The 18828-nt window shown below is 38.0% G+C and overlaps 1 protein-coding gene across 1 annotated transcript in view; it reads right to left on the bottom strand.

The window, feature by feature from the left end:
* LOC150083475 (uncharacterized) overlaps window positions 1–18828 on the bottom strand; it is a 66142-nt gene that overhangs the window by 20443 nt on the left and 26871 nt on the right. The window contains exons 3-14 of the mRNA XM_090378507.1: window positions 15432–15544; window positions 15181–15266; window positions 14870–15060; window positions 14635–14704; window positions 11862–11988; window positions 11455–11649; window positions 11056–11229; window positions 10905–10971; window positions 10608–10787; window positions 10266–10427; window positions 7401–7450; window positions 5185–5446 (exon numbers count right to left, since the gene is read on the bottom strand). Of these exons, the coding sequence (XP_090234633.1) occupies window positions 5185–5446; window positions 7401–7450; window positions 10266–10427; window positions 10608–10787; window positions 10905–10971; window positions 11056–11229; window positions 11455–11649; window positions 11862–11988; window positions 14635–14704; window positions 14870–15060; window positions 15181–15266; window positions 15432–15527 (1660 nt within the window). The 5' untranslated portion in view covers window positions 15528–15544. The remainder of the gene's footprint in view (window positions 1–5184; window positions 5447–7400; window positions 7451–10265; window positions 10428–10607; window positions 10788–10904; window positions 10972–11055; window positions 11230–11454; window positions 11650–11861; window positions 11989–14634; window positions 14705–14869; window positions 15061–15180; window positions 15267–15431; window positions 15545–18828) is intronic.

Below are 18828 nucleotides of genomic sequence, written 5' to 3'. Positions count from 1 at the left end.
TAGGTGATGGTCGAGATAAATCGCCTGAGCCCTCCACATCAACAGAGCCTAATTTTATTTCCAATTTCTCCTATGCAGAGTCACACAAAATTAGGAAAAATGAATTAAATGATCTTATTAGAGATTTACCAAAAAAAAAAGGTAAAAACTTTTAGGCTCGAGACTGCAACATCAGAATCTCCTTCAAGTTAATGTTCAATTATTATTATATATACGCGTGCCTAAAAAGCATTTAACCAAGTTTAATAAAATTGAAAATAATGCTCATGCCTGCACTGAAATTAATGGTTTAATGGACTCACTTAATGTTGACCACAATCCTCAATACTCTTCATGGATTCTTCTAAATTGAGTTGAAAAACAGCGCTATTACATAATGGCAACGTACTACCATCAATTACGACAGTAGATGCAGTTCATATGAAAGAATCATAACGATAACATAAAGCTTCTTATTCAATCCGTCAACTATAAGAAGTACCAATGGGAAATGTGCGGTGATTTAAAAGATAGTGCCATCCTATTAGGAATGCAGCAGGGGGAAAATGTGGTGTGTTCTTTGCGAATAGGACAGTAGAGCACAGTGTTCTCATTACTCAAGAAAAGACTGGCTTTCAAGCAATCATTCGATCCAAGGTTAAAAAAAATGTCCATCATTGTCCACTAGTTGAGCAAAGTAAAATCCTAAAATTGGAACTTATGAAACAATTTGTTAAGGCCATGTTTTCAAATACCTCAAGGAGCAATTTCAAGATTTAGTGAGGCGTTTGTATTAGCTCGGAGATAAGGGATCTTCTCAAAGAAGAACTTTGACCAAATCCCCCACGTTGATGAGAAAGTGGCGTGTGATGGTTTCAAACTTGTAGCAGAAAACTTTCTGGGAAGCAACAAAGCAGATAATTATAAACAGCTTGTGGGGAACCGATTGTTCCTCACTCACACTTGGATTTTTATCCCGGACAACTGTGATGCATTAAGTGATGAACATGGCGAGAGATTCCATCAGGACATCTCGGCGACCAAGAAGCGATACCAAGGCAGATGGAACTTTGAAATGCTAGGTGACTATTGCCGGACTGTGATAAGGGATGCCTCAGATGTGGGGTACAAACGACAGGCGTAGAAGAAGCGCAAAATGCGAATCAAATATTTTCTCTTATTTTACTAATCATTGCGATTTAATATATATATTTTTTCAATAAATAAAATGTATCCATTCTTACATTACATAACTCGCTTATTTATGCTGATACAATTATTACATTCCTGAAAATAAATGTAGGACGTGAGCAGGGCTACAGGTTTTTTCTAAGACTCCTAGACACCTTCGCAACAATCTCTATAACGAGGTTTCAATTTTTAGGAGAGAGAAAGAAAAGAAAACTGGTAGAATGAAAATTAAAGGCGTTGACTGATTATTTCTGTTAAGGAAGGCTCCACAGGAAAAATACTCCGTGTTTTGCGATCTTTTCAGTATGAACTACACCTTCGTGGTTAAAATTGAAGTTAAAATTGATTTGCTTTACTGTAACAGTCCATGTCGATGATTTACTGTTGAATATCCTGCACAAGTTGCTGACAAACCGAATGAGTATTTTGAATTTACGTTTACACATAGGAATTCGATGGGGAAGGAAAACTCCAACAATTTCTCTTCCACTTTCCTGTCAGTTATTACAAAATGATTTTGTAATAACCGAGAGAAAAATGGAATTAAACATAAGAAAGGCATCTGGGGTTGGATGGAATCTATCTAGTTTTATTAAGGCAGGCAGCAAAGGAAAGAAGAAAACAATTAGCCATAATTATGAAAGCATCCTTGGATTCAGGGAATGTCCCTGCAGACTGAAGATGTGCGAATGCAAGCTGTGCTATGAATAAAGGGATGGTTGAGTAGGAGAAGAGAGAATGGTAATCAATGGATACTGCTCTTCGTGGACTAATGTTATTAGCCCCAGGAATCGGCGTTGGAACCAACTGTGTGATGCTACACTCAAGGTGGAGTAAAATGAAAGAGACCTGGGAGTAATTGTTCAGTCAGATATGAAGTTCTGTGAGCAATGCAGATATCCTGCCAGAGCAGCTAATTGTGTTTTTGTCAATGATATATAAAAGAATTTTGTAAGCAGGGATAAGGAGGTATTTACGACATTGTACACTGGCGTGCAAAACTTAAGGACCAACACTATTTTTAAAGGTTACAACCACAGAATCAAACGAAACAGCCTGTGGCGATTTGCATAACTGTGGCCATTTAGTAGAAAGCTGGAGCACATGCAAAAATATGAATCGTGATGAGAGGACTCACATAAACAGATAAAAGCAGCAGTTCAGCAGTTATATGCAAATTACCGAATGGTGAGCTCGATTGTTACAGATGTTCGATTGGTTTCATACAGTGCTACAGACAACGAAATGGCCAGTAGACAACATCTAGATGACTTTACCAAGGGTCGAATACAGTAATTGGGAAGCTCGAGGAAGGTCGAAGTGCGAGGAGTGTGTCCGCAGAGTTCGGTATCGTCCATAGTATCGTCTTACGTGCTTCAGAACGAAAGGCACAGCTGTTCGAAGGACCAGTGGTGGTCGTCCACGAAAAACAACACCCAATGATGACCGCTATATACTCCTACAGGCCAAGAGGGACCGACACCATACAACGGGATCCTTTGCAAACCAGGTGCACAGGACGCACGATATCGCGGTTTACTGTGGCCAGGAGACTCCACAAAGGTCGACTGTTTGCCCGACGGCGAGTACGCTGTGTCTCTTTAATACCTGCTCATTGGAGACACCGTTTACAGTGGTGCATCGAACACAAGGACTGGACAGAAGCGCAATGGGTTAAGGTACTCTTTACTGATGAGAGTAGATTCAGTCTCAGCAGTGATTCTGGACGTCAGCTGATCTGGAGAGAGGTTGGCACAAGGGTATCACCCCGCATACCTCACTGAAAGGGATCGATATGGCGGTCGAGGTGTTCTCGTCTGGGGAGGCGTTATTTTGGATGGGCGTACAGAACTCCAGATACTGGAAAGTAGTACTGTAACCGGGGCACGTTACTGCACTGAGGTAATCCTTCCCCATGTGCGTCTGTTCCGAGGTGCCATTGGCCGCGAATTCGTGTTTATGGATGATAACGCCAAACCCAATCGCACTGCAGCTGTTGATATGCTTTTGGAAAGTGAGGGCATTGTTCGTTTCGATTGGCCTGCCAGTTTCCCCCTATCAAAGGGATACTCTTACCAAGAAAGCTTCAAGTTCTGCAAATTGCAGCGTCTTCAGACTAGGCACCTGTGAGGTGATCTGATTGAGGTGTTTAAAGCTTTGAATGGATTGAACAAGCTCAATGCTGATGGATTGCCAGACCTAAGACCAAGAAAGTTGAAATACGCCCTAGTACCCAAGAAAATATGGATGTCGAAGACAAGGCAAAATATGATTCAGTCTTGGAGCTCTTTGCTGAGGAGGAAATGAACACAGGACAACGTCCATACTTTCCCTGAAAGAGATAAATCCAAGAAACTCACAAAAGCAAGCCCTGAGCACTGATGTACCCACCAAGCCAAAATAATGGCCAAATTCCTACAATAGAACTGTCGTGGATTCTGGCGAAACAATGTTGACATCAAGGCCATTATGCAAAAGCATGAGCCAATTTGCTTTTGCTTACAAGAAACTTGAAGGCTAATGAAAACCTTCCTTTCGTAATAACACTATCGTTCACATATATTTAAGTTTTTAAAACTTATTAATTTATCTATAATGTTTTATTATTTATAACTGTTTTATATCGTATACTCTTTTAGAGTAATACATTAGTTAATTATAATATTGTATTTTTTATATTTTAAACCTCTTGGACGTGGCGCATTATGGCCTCAGCCGCTGATGCGCAATGTAAACCTTAAACGCTCACTCAGTGCTGATGGGATACTTCCTCTTCCTCAGACCACACACGTGAGGGAGCACAGATTGAAATTGCGGAAGGACGGTTGCAGAATATACGAGCGGAAATTCTTTAGTCAGCAGGTGGTTTATTGGTGCAAAAAAAAAAAAAAAAAACTTACATCTGTTGTGGAAGTTAATAGTTTAAATAAATTCAAGAACTACACAAATTATTGGAGGGAATAAATAGATGAATTGGGAGGTGCATTTTTTATTAGCTAATATTGTATAAGCTAGCTTTCTTGCATCATTTGCCACTGCTAAAGTCCCGGCTTTTCATCCCATTTCGTAGTTTTATTTGCTTTGATGCAAAATCAAAGCTAATTTTTCTTCCTATCGTATATCCGAATTTAATGATTTAAATTTCAGTTTCTGGAATTTGGATCGTGAACGAGATTTAGATTCTCTCTTGTATGTTATTTTAGCTGCACAGTGTACTTGTTTCTTAATGTAAAAAAACAACAACAACCAGTCTCTTTCAGCCTGTGTCTGTAGATAAGATTTGGAAGGGATATAAAGATATATAAAAGCGAATTTCACTTCACAGAGATATCAGTCAGCAGTAAGATGTTTAAAATCGTGCTAGTAGGGGCATAGTTCAGAGTACACAGTTCATATAAACATTTCGTTCTACTGCATTTTAAAATTATTTGTGAGTACTGAAGAACGGTAACATAATTAAGGTATTTCGTCAGCTTTGGTTGCAAATATATCAGCCTATTATTATTTTATCTACGTTACATCAACTGAAGTTTTTACTACAACCAAAGTTATCGTGAAGGTCAACTGGTTTTCAACTGAGCAGAAAATCACGCAGAGTTATATCGTTAGACAACGAAGTCATTTAATGATTTAAGGGCTCGAAAGAAAACCTTGAATGAATCCTATTCTTGAGTTATTCATATTTAAAGTACATTAATTCAAATTTAAAAAGCTGTTCGCCTTTATTCAGTTTAGCTTTCTCCATTGGAACTGATCTTCCACTACACTGATTTTGACATTGGATCTGAAAAGTACGCGCATGCTCGTCTATGATAGTTCAAATTCGACATCCTGGCTTCACCAATTAAATATCACATTTTAGATAACGATGAACTGCCACGAAAGGGTTTTGCTGATATATTCGTATTACAAACTTTATAGTAACATTTGAATTAAACAATTCATTAGGAAGAAAAGAAAAATATTGCAATTAGCGATCAGCAGTCTTGGAATTTATAATTAAAACGTACTTACATACATGTGGATTTAAATGCTGTTTCGTAAAGCAGATTCTCAACATTTTGCCCAAGTTCCCAAGGAAGAAGTTGGGAACCGGCCCTGGTATGTTCGATACACGACTGATGACCTGATAAGTGTGGTAACATTTTAGAGAAATGAACGTTGTAACAAGAACCGCGAGAGAAAAGTAAACGTAATGGCAGAATTGTCCTAAAGCGAGACTATTCATCAAATGAACAGCACTTGAAAGCACACACGCCATGTTACACGATGTTCTCTGCTAACCTCACTGATAAGTGAGACTAATTTCCCGTTGTGAGCCTTGAAGGATGTAATGATTGGTCGTTTGCTCTGAACGCTGCATGATTTGTTCCAGGAAAGGGGTTACTGTAATTCTCATTAGGAAATCGCAGGTGGAGTGTCAGCTTTTTCATATCAAATTTACTCAATCTAAATTTCGTTGTTCGAAGTAAAATACGTATTTTAATTCATAAAAAACCACCATATTTTTTAAAACTTCGATGTTATGTAGTTTCCGATGCCATTAGCACGTGCGGAAACGTTTGTTTTGTAATGCCTGATGACGTCACAGGCTTTATCTCTGATTCCATCATCTAGTTTCGATTCTAAGCGCTTTAATTCTACAACGCCATTGTTTGCAGTGGAGTGATTTTTCACCACTGTTTCTGAATTTTCCGGTCAATAACATTTATATGCAATTGTAAGTGAAATTATACTGATACTGGCCGCCTTCTTCCCCTTTTTTATTTCGTATTTCAAGGGATCCTGCAGAAGGATTTTAAACTCTGTCATTTAGAAGATTATAACGCGGCCATGCATCAATAATTTTCAGTTTTTATTTTCACTACTTATAAGTACGAATAGCTACTCAATTCTAAAATAAATAAATAAATTATCTTCATTGTTGCTAAGGTGGCGCACGGTATAGAAAGAATATTAGGAATGTTATAATTAGAAATGTATGATAAAATAAATAAATAATTGCGTTGAAGTTGGGTGGGATTTAACATCAAAGGATCTCATTCCATAAGAAGGATATTCAACGGAGCGTGATCATATGGTAGAAAACTTGTGTCTTATTTATGGACTTTTAGATGCAGTTTTATAGAGCGATGTGGATGGCTCATTTGTTGTTGTAGGGCTTCAGGCACATCGGAGACTTAGACCATATTGCGTAGTATATATTATGGCTGTAAATTGAGTGCGTTCTGTGGTCTATTTGCTCGTTTGCTAGCCTAGACAGAGAACCTGAGTTTCTGAAGAGAAAGGTTAGATGGTTGCTTGGTTTTTCTTCCTGCCACCCTCTCCTGATACCGGCTACAACTTCGTCAAGTTGTAAAGAAAAGACCTTAAAAATTCCACACATCATTCGAACCCGGATTGGCTCATTTCTTTAAGTAATCTGACACAGTTCACGCTTCGAAATTAGCACGAATTATTCCGGCTATATTAATGTTGTCCACCCAAAGATCATACGATATTTAATTCTAGTGGTCATCTTCTAAGTCGCAGAGGTATGTCTTATTGAAAGTGCTTGTGAAAGTAAGACACAATCACATGACCCCGAGTACCAAGCGATTTTTCTTGATCGATATATAGTCATCTTTATGAGTGATTGCGTTGTTTTATTTCTAGTGTCTTTCTGATCTTCAGCTCATTGTAAGTGGTTCTGTACATAACAGATTTTGAGTAAAAACCCAGAAAGGAAAATCACCTTTCTTTTATTTGCATGTTTATTAATTTTTTTCACTTACTAACTAATTTCTCCAGTCGTTTAGTCACTAGTTGGCACCGAGGAGACTCCTGGAGACTCCTCGCCACGAGGAGACAGGAGTCTCCTCGGGGCGAGGACGGTAATCTAGGGAAAAAGTTATTCCTCAGGGGTAAAAGAAGTAACCATGGATTTAAATGACTTTCCACCTCTAGAGCCTTCAAGCTCAAGACCAGCCATATCCAGTGACTCTAACCAGCCTAAAAGCCTTCGAAGGGAAGCACAGCGCCAAACTTTCTGGTAATACACTTCCTTTCCACCAAGCCTGTGTTTCTAATTCAAAGATATTTGGAATCAATCGTCGGATTACCAAAAATGGTGAAACAACGGCAATCCGAAGATATCTTGATTGAAGCAACTACCTCAAAACAGTCTGAATGGCTGCTATAAACAACGAAATGTGGTAGAATGCCGGTATCTATCACTCCCCCCACAATACCTTAAATTCGTCGAAAGGTGTCATCACAAAGTAGGACCTACTTACATAATCTGAAGAAGAATTAGTTCAGGAACTTAGCAATCAAAATGTAATCAATGCCAAACGAATAATGATGAAAAAAGATGTAAATCTCATTCCTACTAGATCCATCATTTTAACATTTAGCACTCCAGAATTGCCATCAGCAGTAAAACCGGCTGACTCTCATCAACCGGTGCAATACCACCACTTTGCTTATTGGAGTCTTGAAGTGGTGGAACACATGTTTAGTCTCTAGAGCTAAGTTCCGGTCAACCCTTCCCTATCTCTTCCATCACGCAGTATGACCGATGACTTTTGACGTTATGATGAACATCATGGCGAGATCCAATCTTCCTTACATTTCGAGAGTACAGCTCTGAAACGGTGTTCGCAGGTCGGCCGCTAGTTAGTACCCCGGACCGAACCTATTGGTAACTCTCTAGGAGGCTTCTGGATCAGCTAGTGTATAATCTTGCTACCTCTGCTCTGCCAGATAGTGACTGGAGAGAGTCCGAGTAGTATGTATGCGGGGGGGGGGGGGCATTCTCGAGGCCACGTTATGTCAAGGATCTGGGTATATTCTTACCATGTGTACGCCATATCCAAAAATTTCATTACTTCATACAGCATGTCCCACCCACCTTTTCTTACTATCGAATACACCATGAACTGTCAAATAATAGAGCAAGCTTATCTGCGAAAAGATCTAAACCTCCCAAGCACATCCTAATTCATTTCACAAATATACGTGTTCTCAGTTGTAATCTGAACGATGTCCATTTCCACTTGCATTCTACCAAACCCCATGTACGTTTTCTGTCAGAATCTCAGTTATCGGTTGATTCAACTACTGCTCATCTCTGACGCCCAAATTATTTGCTGTATGATTCTTTTCGCCTCAAAGGTGGTACTTGTGCATATGTCCGTTCTGATATTCCCTGTCAGAGACTTGGCAATTTGGAATCCCCTCTCTTCGATCTTCTCTGGCTTAAAATCTCTACCTCATTGTGTCAAGTTCAGCTGTTGTCTCTACCGTTCTCTCAACTCCACTAATCACTTGCAGCTCTTTGACTTCCTCTCTTTGCAACTTGACTTTCTCCAGTCCAACTTTCCTAACAGTGAGGTAATTTTCCTTGGTGATTTTAATGTTCACAACTCCAGCTGGCTTCCATTATCTAGTCACACTGACCCAGCTGGTCGAGATGCTGAGGCTTTTGCAATTACTAATGACCTTGCACAGATTGTTCATTTACCTACAAGAATACCGGACCATCCTAATCATACAGCCAACACGCTTGTGAGAGAATAAGAGTGAGAGAATAACCAACACAGCTGGTAGGAGTGAAAGTTCATAGGGAAAGGGAACGCCTGTTTTGGTGCTCTGTCCTACACTGGTCAGGGAGCAAGCCATGCTGACCAATGTCTGCATCCCACACCACGCCGGCTATGTAGCCAAGGCATGGTGTCTGCTTGGAGGGATAAGGGGCCATAAATGGGCCATCTGACTAGTAGTCAATCCAGGGGAGAAAGACAGCTTCCCCACTCATGATCATTCACTCTCAGCTGCCATTCTGATATTATAGTTTTTTTCCTTACATTTTATATTATCTATTTGTGTGTGTGTAGGTTATGTTATTTTTTTCCAAAATCCATTCTCTTTCTCACACCGGGGGAGGGAGGGAAGGATGTCGGTGTGTGGCGAGGTTAGTGTAAAATACTACATTAAAGTTAACTTAGGTATAAATAGTTTAAATTTATAAACCAGCTAAAATAGGGATTAGTATTAAAATAACTTGGTCACACCCATACTTCTTTTCATTCTTTGAAGCATTCGATTCATTTATTCAGTTTCTTTCTCTCAGCACTGCAATACTTATAATTACTATTCAGTTAGGGTGCAATCCTGGCTGCATATCTTGCAAGCCAGGGAGGTTGCAGTAGGTATGTTGGTGTTGTGAGAAGCTAGGTTCAAATGTGTTAGTACATTTAACTGTGTGTTTGCATACTTTCCATTTCATTCATACCTTCATTCACTCCCATTTAACTCTCATTCTCTCGCTTTTGATTTCGCAGTTGGCTATCACACCTCCAGGGGTGTGATAGCTGAGTGGGACCTCATAAATCGCTCAGAAGAAGAGTTTTAAGTGGCCTTTTAGACAGATTCAAGATGGTGGTGCCACATGTAAATCATGGAGCTGAAGAATTTCGGACGTGTTCTTCTGCCCAGATTGGATTTTATTCAAGTCGTAAGCCAATGTTGCTGTCCACTCTCATCCACCTTCATTTTCTGACCAGTTTCCATGAATCTATTTGAATTGAATCCACCAGGAATAAAATCACGTTCAGTAGTCGAATAAAACCTTTTGTTTTGAAAAGGGATCAACCAACATTATGGACTTGAGTGTACCAAAATTTACAGTGTGCATTTCTCTACCAGCATCTCATTTTAAGAACTTCCTTTGTTTATAAAATTCTTAATATGTAAAAATATATTTAAAATATAGTTGTGTGAAAATCTTAATATATAATATCCTTAACACGTTGTATTTTATAGTTACATTTGACTGTCAGGACAGGAGGATATGCAATGGACCATTTGCATTTATTCTTCTTATTCATTTACAATGTTTTCTCATTCATAACACTGCAACTAAAAATAGTCAATATAGTTAGAGAAGGACGTTACGTGGTTGTTTTCCAAGAAGATTAATTACCACTCTTATACCACGTGAAATTAATAATATAGTTTATTAGGCAATAAGCTTAATAATATATATTTTTAATTTTACGTGGTCTAAGAGTGGTAATTAAATATAGTAATTAATCTTCGTAGAAATATTCAGCTTAATTTCCTTTTCTTCAATTGAATTCGGATTGGTTGAGCCGGACGGAGAATAAGCTCTGCTACCACATGAACTTTGTCTCTTGGATCAAGCGAACGTAGTCTAAAATTCCTTAAGATGTTTGCGATCACAGTTTTTTCTTCCATCATCGCATACCTTTGACCTGTTTCAAAAGAAAATGGATTAATTTTGTCAATCGACGTACATAGATGGGAGAATTTTATGTTAAAGGAAATTCAGGTTTTTGTCCTGCGTAGGACCAAGTTAAAGGAAATTTTTGTAGGTATTATATCGCAGTAAATAAAAACACATTAATTTTATTTGAATGCCAATAGTATCCTACCAATGCAATTTCTTGGTCCTGCAGAGAAAGGTACGAAAGAGAATGGATGCCGACCTGTGCTATTTTCGGGAAAAAATCGACTCGGATCGAACACTTCAGGGTTGGGAAATACTTCCGGGTTACGGTGTAGTCCATAAATGAAGACGAAGCAGTTGGTCCCTTTGGGAATGGTGTATTCATCTAGGAAAGGACGATCTTAATTAGAAAATGACACATCTTGATGGCACAATACACAAAGACAGCATCAGGATATATTCATGGGGAGTAATCATCCATTTAATGAGTAGGATAACTTACTGATTGTTACGTCTTTATTTAAATCTCTGCCAATGAATGGAACAGAAGGATACACTCTTTGAGATTCCTATAATGAATAAAAAATTGTGTTTATGAGAGAGTACAGAATAGCGGTAGAATAATAATATTAATATCCACAGGCGAACCTCACCTTTAGTACGCATTCTAAATATTTCATTTCCTTGAGGTCATCAGTGGTCACCGATCGGTCTGTATCATCCCCAAAAATGCTGTACAGCTCCTCTTCTATCTTGTCCTGCACTTCAGGGTAAAGTCCGATGCAGTAGAGAGCCCAGCTGATTCCCATTGATGTAGTGTCGTGTCCCTGTAAATAAACAAACATTTCTGTTTATGCATTCCGGGACAGGCATCCTGGATATGTTCAGCTACTGTTGAAAAGAAAATAATCATAAGAAGAGGATTCTTTATGATATTCCAGAAAAGTCGTTGGTCTTGTCAATGTCCTTTTCTAATCAGGTGGACCTATATTGATCAGAAGATATCCATGAGAACAGAACAAGGATTAGCTCTAACATTTGATGCCACTTACCTCAAACATGAAAGTGTCAACTTCCTCTCTGATGTCCTCTTCGGTGAGAGACTTGTCGTTAATATGCAGATCGAGCAGAAGGTCAAGAAATGTTTTTCTTTTTTTTAATGTTGTCAGCTCTTCCTTTCCTGTGATGTCATCTTTGACTTCGTGCACCTTTTCTTTTAGAAGAGTTTCTTTCTTTTCTTTGATTATCTGAAATGCAAAAACACAGATAGTGTCCCCCGAAGTAGGGGTAGTGATGCAAATAAAATGAAGCTTTCGAAAGGTATTCTAAGAGATAGTTACCAAATGAAATTAGAGCATTTATTGAAGATTTAACGAAGTTAATTCTTTAGTGAAAGGTTATTACAAGGAACTTTCATTTGCTGTTATTAACTATGCGATATATTTTGCACGTTGCTTACCCGTTTAGTGGTGTCATGCAGAATTCTTAGACAGTTTTTATAATGCCTTCCTCGAGGAGTGAGAAAGTAAATAGAATTAATCCAGTACCATGGCCGTATTATTCTGTATACGAAGTCTTCCCCTACCCTGAAAGAATATAAATTCAATTTTTTTTAAGAGAAACGTTTCTTCTTTCTGGAAAAAAATTCTAGGAGAAATGAAACTCCGTAGGGAACTGATACAAACTTGTTCTCATAGCACCATAAACAGTTGGAAACTTCTGTATTGAGACAGACTTTGTGATCCCGTGCCAAGATATTACGGATTAGTCATCCCTACGTCTAATCCCCAACTAGCTAAACACTGACGTCTTATGCCTCTTCCAAAAAGATCACCATCTCCCATGGTCTAGAGTGGTGGACACTGAATCTGCTGGAGTTTTAATCTGAAGCAACACCTCCACAAGACATGGAATCTGTTTGAGATTCTGAGGTTGTCGATGATAGAATTGTGAGAAATATGAGGTTGTTGTTTACGATAGAACTGCGACAGTACACATGTTGCTTTCAATCGGCGCATTCGTCAGCTACCAAAGGGTATGTTTACAGAACTCTAGATATAGGAGAGGCTCGCTAGCCCACAGGAATTCAAGGCCAGAATTCCCTGAAAAATTATATCTACGAGTTTGACTACAATGCCCAGTTCTTTGCGACAAAATCAGAATCTGAGGCCGATTTGTTAATGTCACCCAGAGCAACTCATTATATGAGTTACTAGCTACTATCTGGTTTCCGTAAAAGTATGGTAGTCTTATCTTCTTGCACATTTCAAGAAGTCTAGATTTCATTAGCTTAAACGATTGGAGGAATTTCTAAATTCATCTTTAATCGAGACTGTAATTGGCCGACCTTTGGCAGAGGAAGCAGAGCTCCCTGTGAGTTATTCAGGATTTTTTCAACTAGAACAATATGAAAATGGCCGTGAATACACGCGTTTACCGACACCATAAACAATATCATCGACAATATCTGTTAACAAAATTCAGATGATGGCTCTTTTCAACACGACGCTAACTCCGGGGAAGATGATGTACTCCTGTGTATCATATATTGTCTAAATTAGTATGTCATTGGTCCATATGTGGCCATTCCAACGCTATTCATCCGATAATTTCTTTCTCCCTTTGTGAATTGTTTGCATTATGAGATCCTAGCTGAAAGCTAATCTTCTCAGACTGGAAAAGCACCACCAACATTAAACTCCTCTAACTTTTCCAATCAGAGGCCGCATTGATCTCTTTGGAATTGCTCTACATAAACTACTTCGAAAGCATTATGAAGATGGGACCCTTTCCACTTACTTTTATCACTCCTGCAGGACTCGGTGGTCAGGCTCAGTAGACGCCCAAGTTTTTACCAGAAGGTTTCATCTGAGCCGTCCTGCCCTCGTGGGTAGCACAGTTGGTATAATCACCATCCTCCCCTCATCGGAATAAGACCTGAATTCGAATTCCGTCACTGACGCGACGAATTTTCATGGGCCTTTTTCACAACGTGGCTGATTCACACAGAACTGTATTTCGATTCGGTCTCAGGCAAGGGCAGCATAATTTATTCTTCCGGAAACGCAGGTTTTTCGTCCAGAAAATAGCATTTAGATGAGAAAACAAACAATTTACAGATATATTATATACGGTGGAATTTGTCTAAGTTACTGATGTGCCTAAAACCCTACAGCAGCAATCAATCAACCATATTGCAATATCAACAATCAATCAACATGCCCACTTCAACAGTATCACCATCTGCTGTTATTTTTTTCTAAAACTTTTGTACAATTTATATTTTATTTTGTAATTTTCCCCTAATTATTCACCATAAACAAGTAGAATTAATTATAATATACTAGTTAACATTTCACTGGTAAAGGTTAACTTTTTTCTTGCTTTAACAACTGCAGATCTTTGGATAATTTTGTCCAGCTCTAAATTCTTGGGTGGCATGTTTCAGTTGATATGGTTGCCTTTCCATCCAACCGAACTTGTGTCATCGTGTAACCGAGGTAAGTTGTAATTAACTGTATTGAAAACAAACCAGCTTTCTATGATGGCCACTGATACTAGTAACGTTACGAGAAATTTCAGCGCCACTAAGAGATTTTTCAAAGATGCCATTGAATTATTTGAGCATATGAATCGAAAGATTTTCGTTGATCTCGTCGATCCTCATTTCTGTGGATCAACGAGATTGTATAGAAACTGGAATTAATCGTTATGAAGAAGTTGAATGACTGGAACTTCGTCATTGTATTCATTATCAAACATTCTTTTTGGGGTGAATTCTTGTTGCTCAAAGTAAGGTTCATTTCCAACCTTTTGTATCATAAAGAAGGCATTTAAATTTAACATCTGCTATGCAGCTTTTAAGGTATTCGATTGATTTTTGGTTCAATTCGATGGCTTCCCATTTTCTCTAACGGGAAAATTCCATACATTTTTATTCAATAAAGATAATTTTTGGATATTGGCCCTCTCCAAGAGTATACTGAAAAAACCCACATCAGAAAGGGTTTGAAACTACTGGATTAGTCATATATCTGTTATCTCCATTAGTAACTAGTTATACAGTAAATAAACTTTAATTCTGAGTACCTGTATATCAGATAATGATTATAAAACACGATTATAAAGTTTATCTAATTTTTATTGTCCATTAAGTCTACTTTTTAATAAAGCTTATTGTTATATTATCCCATTTTCATTCATAAATATAAATAACATGTAAACAGACTCACACTGACACAGCTTTCACATACTCTGACTGGGTGTTGTCCTGCGCACCAACACGCACGCCCATGGCAGACTCTGCAAATAGAAATATGAAATTTCAAATATTGAGATAGAGAAGTCAAGCCTATTGAAGTGTTTGGCGTATAAAAACTTAACAGGATACAACACGTTGTAATTTAATTACAAGCAAAAGTATTTACTGTCCAACTTTCAAAGAAAAGCAATTGTAAGTCTGCTCACCACATATGATATCCAGAGTGCATAAAGTTACATATTTCACGATATCCACCCATTCTGAATCGGATGCTTCTTCCAGTTTCTGAACCATATTAAATGATTGTTCATTCATGATTGGCAAGAACTGTTCCAGAATTCTAAAGTGAAATGCCGGTGTCAGCATCTTCCTTCTTGTTCTCCATTTTTCTCCAGTACTGTGGAGGAAAAGACAACGGTTAATTTAAGATTTCCCTATAAAGAAGCTCCAATTGTCGAGGACGGAGGAAGCGCTGCACTTCCATTGTAGATGAGTTTCAACTCTCGGAACCACTTACCTTGTTAGCAGACCGGTGCCTAACCATGGATGAAGCATCATGTAATCTCTGGATTTGTCAAGGACGGAACTTTTATTGAGGATTTCCTGAAAAATAAATCGATTAGTTATTACCAATTTGATTTCTAAATTTCCAGAGAATACAAAGATTAAGGAAAAAATAAATTATTTATTCAGATTTACAAATCCGGTTCTGGTGAGTTTTATCGATCTTTTCAAGTGAATTTAGGGACGTTAGCTAACGTCTCTTACCTCCATTGTTTCCGGTTTGAAGATGGCCACAGAGGGACGCCAGGTCAACCAGAAGAGATAAATCCTTTGGGATTGAAATTCCACCACGTTTCCCATTGCAGCTTGGAACAGATCTAATTAAAAAAATGCATCATTATTGAGCAATGCTGGCTAATATGCATATCATGCGATAATTAAACAGGTGATAGCCACACAAGTTATGTGATAATTATAAGGGAAAATTATGTAGTTCTTAGTTGAGCTAAATTCAATGAATTCAATGATTGATTCACTCAGTTATCCAACGTATAGTAAAATGTACAAATTCGCTGGTTCATTGGGAACAAATTTCAACATTTCTCAAGTCGAAGAACTTGAGTTAGAAATTATGATATTTAATTTTGATTAGTTATTTTATATGTATTTATACTATATAACTTTCGTTTTATATAATATGTATAATATCTGCCCTGGATGATTAAGAGTCGACTTGTGTTAATACTCATTAAATTGCATGGTTTCCACACGTTAATTAAAGAGCTCCCAACCATTTTATAAAATAGAATGATCCCTCATCGTTCGTGAGTTTGAACCGTATTATTGGTTGAAGCTTCTCTATATTTTTCATTTTCTTAATTCTTCATTTATAATCTGCTCTTTGGTAACTTTACCTTACTGAATTAAACTTTGTAGTTTATGTATTCCTTGAGACCTCTAACCTTCAGCAATTTGAAGTAGTTTCTTATCGTCCATTCGTGGTTTTCTCACAATAAACATTCCTTTCAAAGGGTGCATGTACATTTAGCGAGATAAGGTTGTTGATAGAGTGGATAAAAAGGTTCACATTAATGCATAAACAAAAAATTTTCTTTCTGTGGATCAATTTAGTTCAGTAATTTTAGATTTTGCTTTTTAGGGTTAAGAAATCAGAAGTAATAAAGTCGTATATTAATATTCCTCAAAACATCGTTCGATTAAGGTAGAAATACTACTTACATACATGAGGGGGATATTCCCTCTTATCAAAGGTCAATTGAAGAGTTCGTCCCAAGTTTCCCAGAAAGAATGTAGGCTTAGGTCCTGGTATTTTCGATAAAAGTTTGAAGTTCCTACGAAGTGTGCGAATTTTCAAAACAATTGTCAATGCGAGACATATTCCTAGTAACCATCCTAGGGTCCGAATGTATGGAATATAACCTGTGCCCTCTTCGAAGTGTTCGGGCTTCATTTTAATCACTTATCTGCTCGCTAGAAAACAGCAAGCGAAGAGCCAGTTAAACACATCCCACCGTTTCCAGAGAATGTTTGAAGTGGCAGCCTGATTTCGCAATGCTTTCAACTGAGAAAACGATATCAAATGTCTTATACACAAATGGAAAGCGCGTTTCTTAAATTGTCGAAGGAAGCTATTCAAATATGAATGTATCATAATAATAATGTATTTGTTTTCTCCGAAACAGTGAAGAATATTTTATTTTAATATTTAAAATTAATAAATTTGATTTAAGTACCAGTTAAATATTTGAAAAGCAGTTTAGTTCTTTAGGGGTTTTTCAACCATATTACTTACATGTAATCTAAATCCTTGATGACCCGTGAACGGAGAGGCCATTCCATGGTGATAAAATCTGCGGAATGCTCTTCGAACCACGTTCTAGTCACCACGACTCTGTGGGGAGGCGCATTTTGCTGCTGGAAGAGTCCATTGCCTTGTGGGTGCACGATGACCGTGAAGGGATGCAGGTGGTCTGCGAAGATTAACACGTAACCTGGACCGTTCAGAGATGCGTCTAGACGTACCAGAGGTCCTAACGTGTGCCAGCAGAGTTTCTGCGGCAGACCAAAAAACATCTTCTTTTCGAATGCAGGTTGTACGACGACTTAAGAAGGACCCTGCTGCAGGCTGTGCCAGAAATTTTGTTCTGGTGCAGTCAAAATATCAAAAGAAGTCATTTCAATTTACTCTGTGTAAAACAATTCTTCAAACAATTTTATTTAAGAGCAAATGAAAGTGGCATTATCCCTAGCCCAGGGATCTCAATGTTTCCCACTCACCAAGGCAACACCATCCACCCTGATATACCCACTTTCTACCATGCAACTTCTTCCTTAACATCGAGGGAAAGGCCAGCACGTCACCTTCCCTACAACTACCACGCCATGCTGCCCATCAATCTACTTACTCTGATTTTCTGTCCGTATTCACTGATAGATCGGAATCAAAGTCATCTGTTGGATCCGCTGTTGTCTTCCCAGATTGGCATGGTTTCTGAGACGATTCCTACGGAGTGCAGCATATTCACCACCTAGTTGTATGTTATAGAGCTAGCCTTGGGTCACATTAAAACTAACAATTATCAAAGATGTATGGTTTACACGGATTCTTTTAAGCGCAGTCTTATCAATGACGAGATATAATCCCCATTGAGTCCTGTCCAGGGTTCGGCAGAATTTATACTCTCTTTTTGAATCTACATTTGATATCCACTTCTGCTAGATCCCGAGCCATATTGGGATCATGGGTAATAGTCTAGCAGGCGCTGCGGCCAAATCAACGCAATCCCAGGCGATAAGAGATGTGTTACACATCCTATGGCAAAAATCATGGACAGACCAGAACACATTGTACCAAATGAAGGCTGTAATCCAAACATGGCAGTCTAGCTTGAGCAGGAATTGTAGAGAGGAACTTGTTCTCGCTCGTCTTCTCATATGATACAGTCATCTTACGCATTCTTTTCTGCTGAGAGGGATGGTGAGGACTGCTGCACCATTTAAATCATTACGCATTAGGTTCGTTTATTAATTTTTTAATTAATGAAAAATAAAAAAAATAAGCGAAGAAGGTATTGACGTTGAATTTTTGTAATTTTTATATACAGGTCTCATTAAGTATGTTTAAAAGATGTTTTCGGGATGAAACTGTACTTTTCACAGGAGGGGATCGTCTCGTGGAATTTCTTAAACAAAATCCCGCTGATTACAGTAATTATATATTCGGTTGCTAATCACGATATTATTATTTATTTATTTTAAAATTTCCTGTCAAAGTATCATTTTTATGCATTTATCTTTCTGGCCCATATTTTTGTGTGGTAGCCCAGTTTGTCCGAGTAAGATTTATTTGTATCACTATAGATTCTAGATAAATATTTAAGTTATTTCACCTTGTAATGTTTACTGTGAATTCTCAATGAAATGGAGAAAACCAAAATCGCTACAGCTGACTAATAAATTTCTGTCTGATAACGTTTTTGTTTTGGAATTAGCACTGAAATTTGCTGAAGGGCTGATATCTGTTTCTATAATGATCGCATGATTATAGACTATCTGACTTTTGTTTTGAATTTAACTGAAATGCTCTATCTCTCGAAGCAAACAACTATCACGAATATCAGATAATCAGGCTGATAGCAGT

The sequence above is a fragment of the Mastigoproctus giganteus genome, chromosome 7 (assembly GCF_048544385.1).
Source record: "Mastigoproctus giganteus isolate SK-2022 chromosome 7, ASM4854438v1, whole genome shotgun sequence".
NCBI lineage: Eukaryota > Metazoa > Arthropoda > Arachnida > Uropygi > Thelyphonidae > Mastigoproctus > Mastigoproctus giganteus.
Note: the sequence above shows the minus strand (reverse complement) of the source record. Positions and strands in the feature narration are given on the sequence as shown.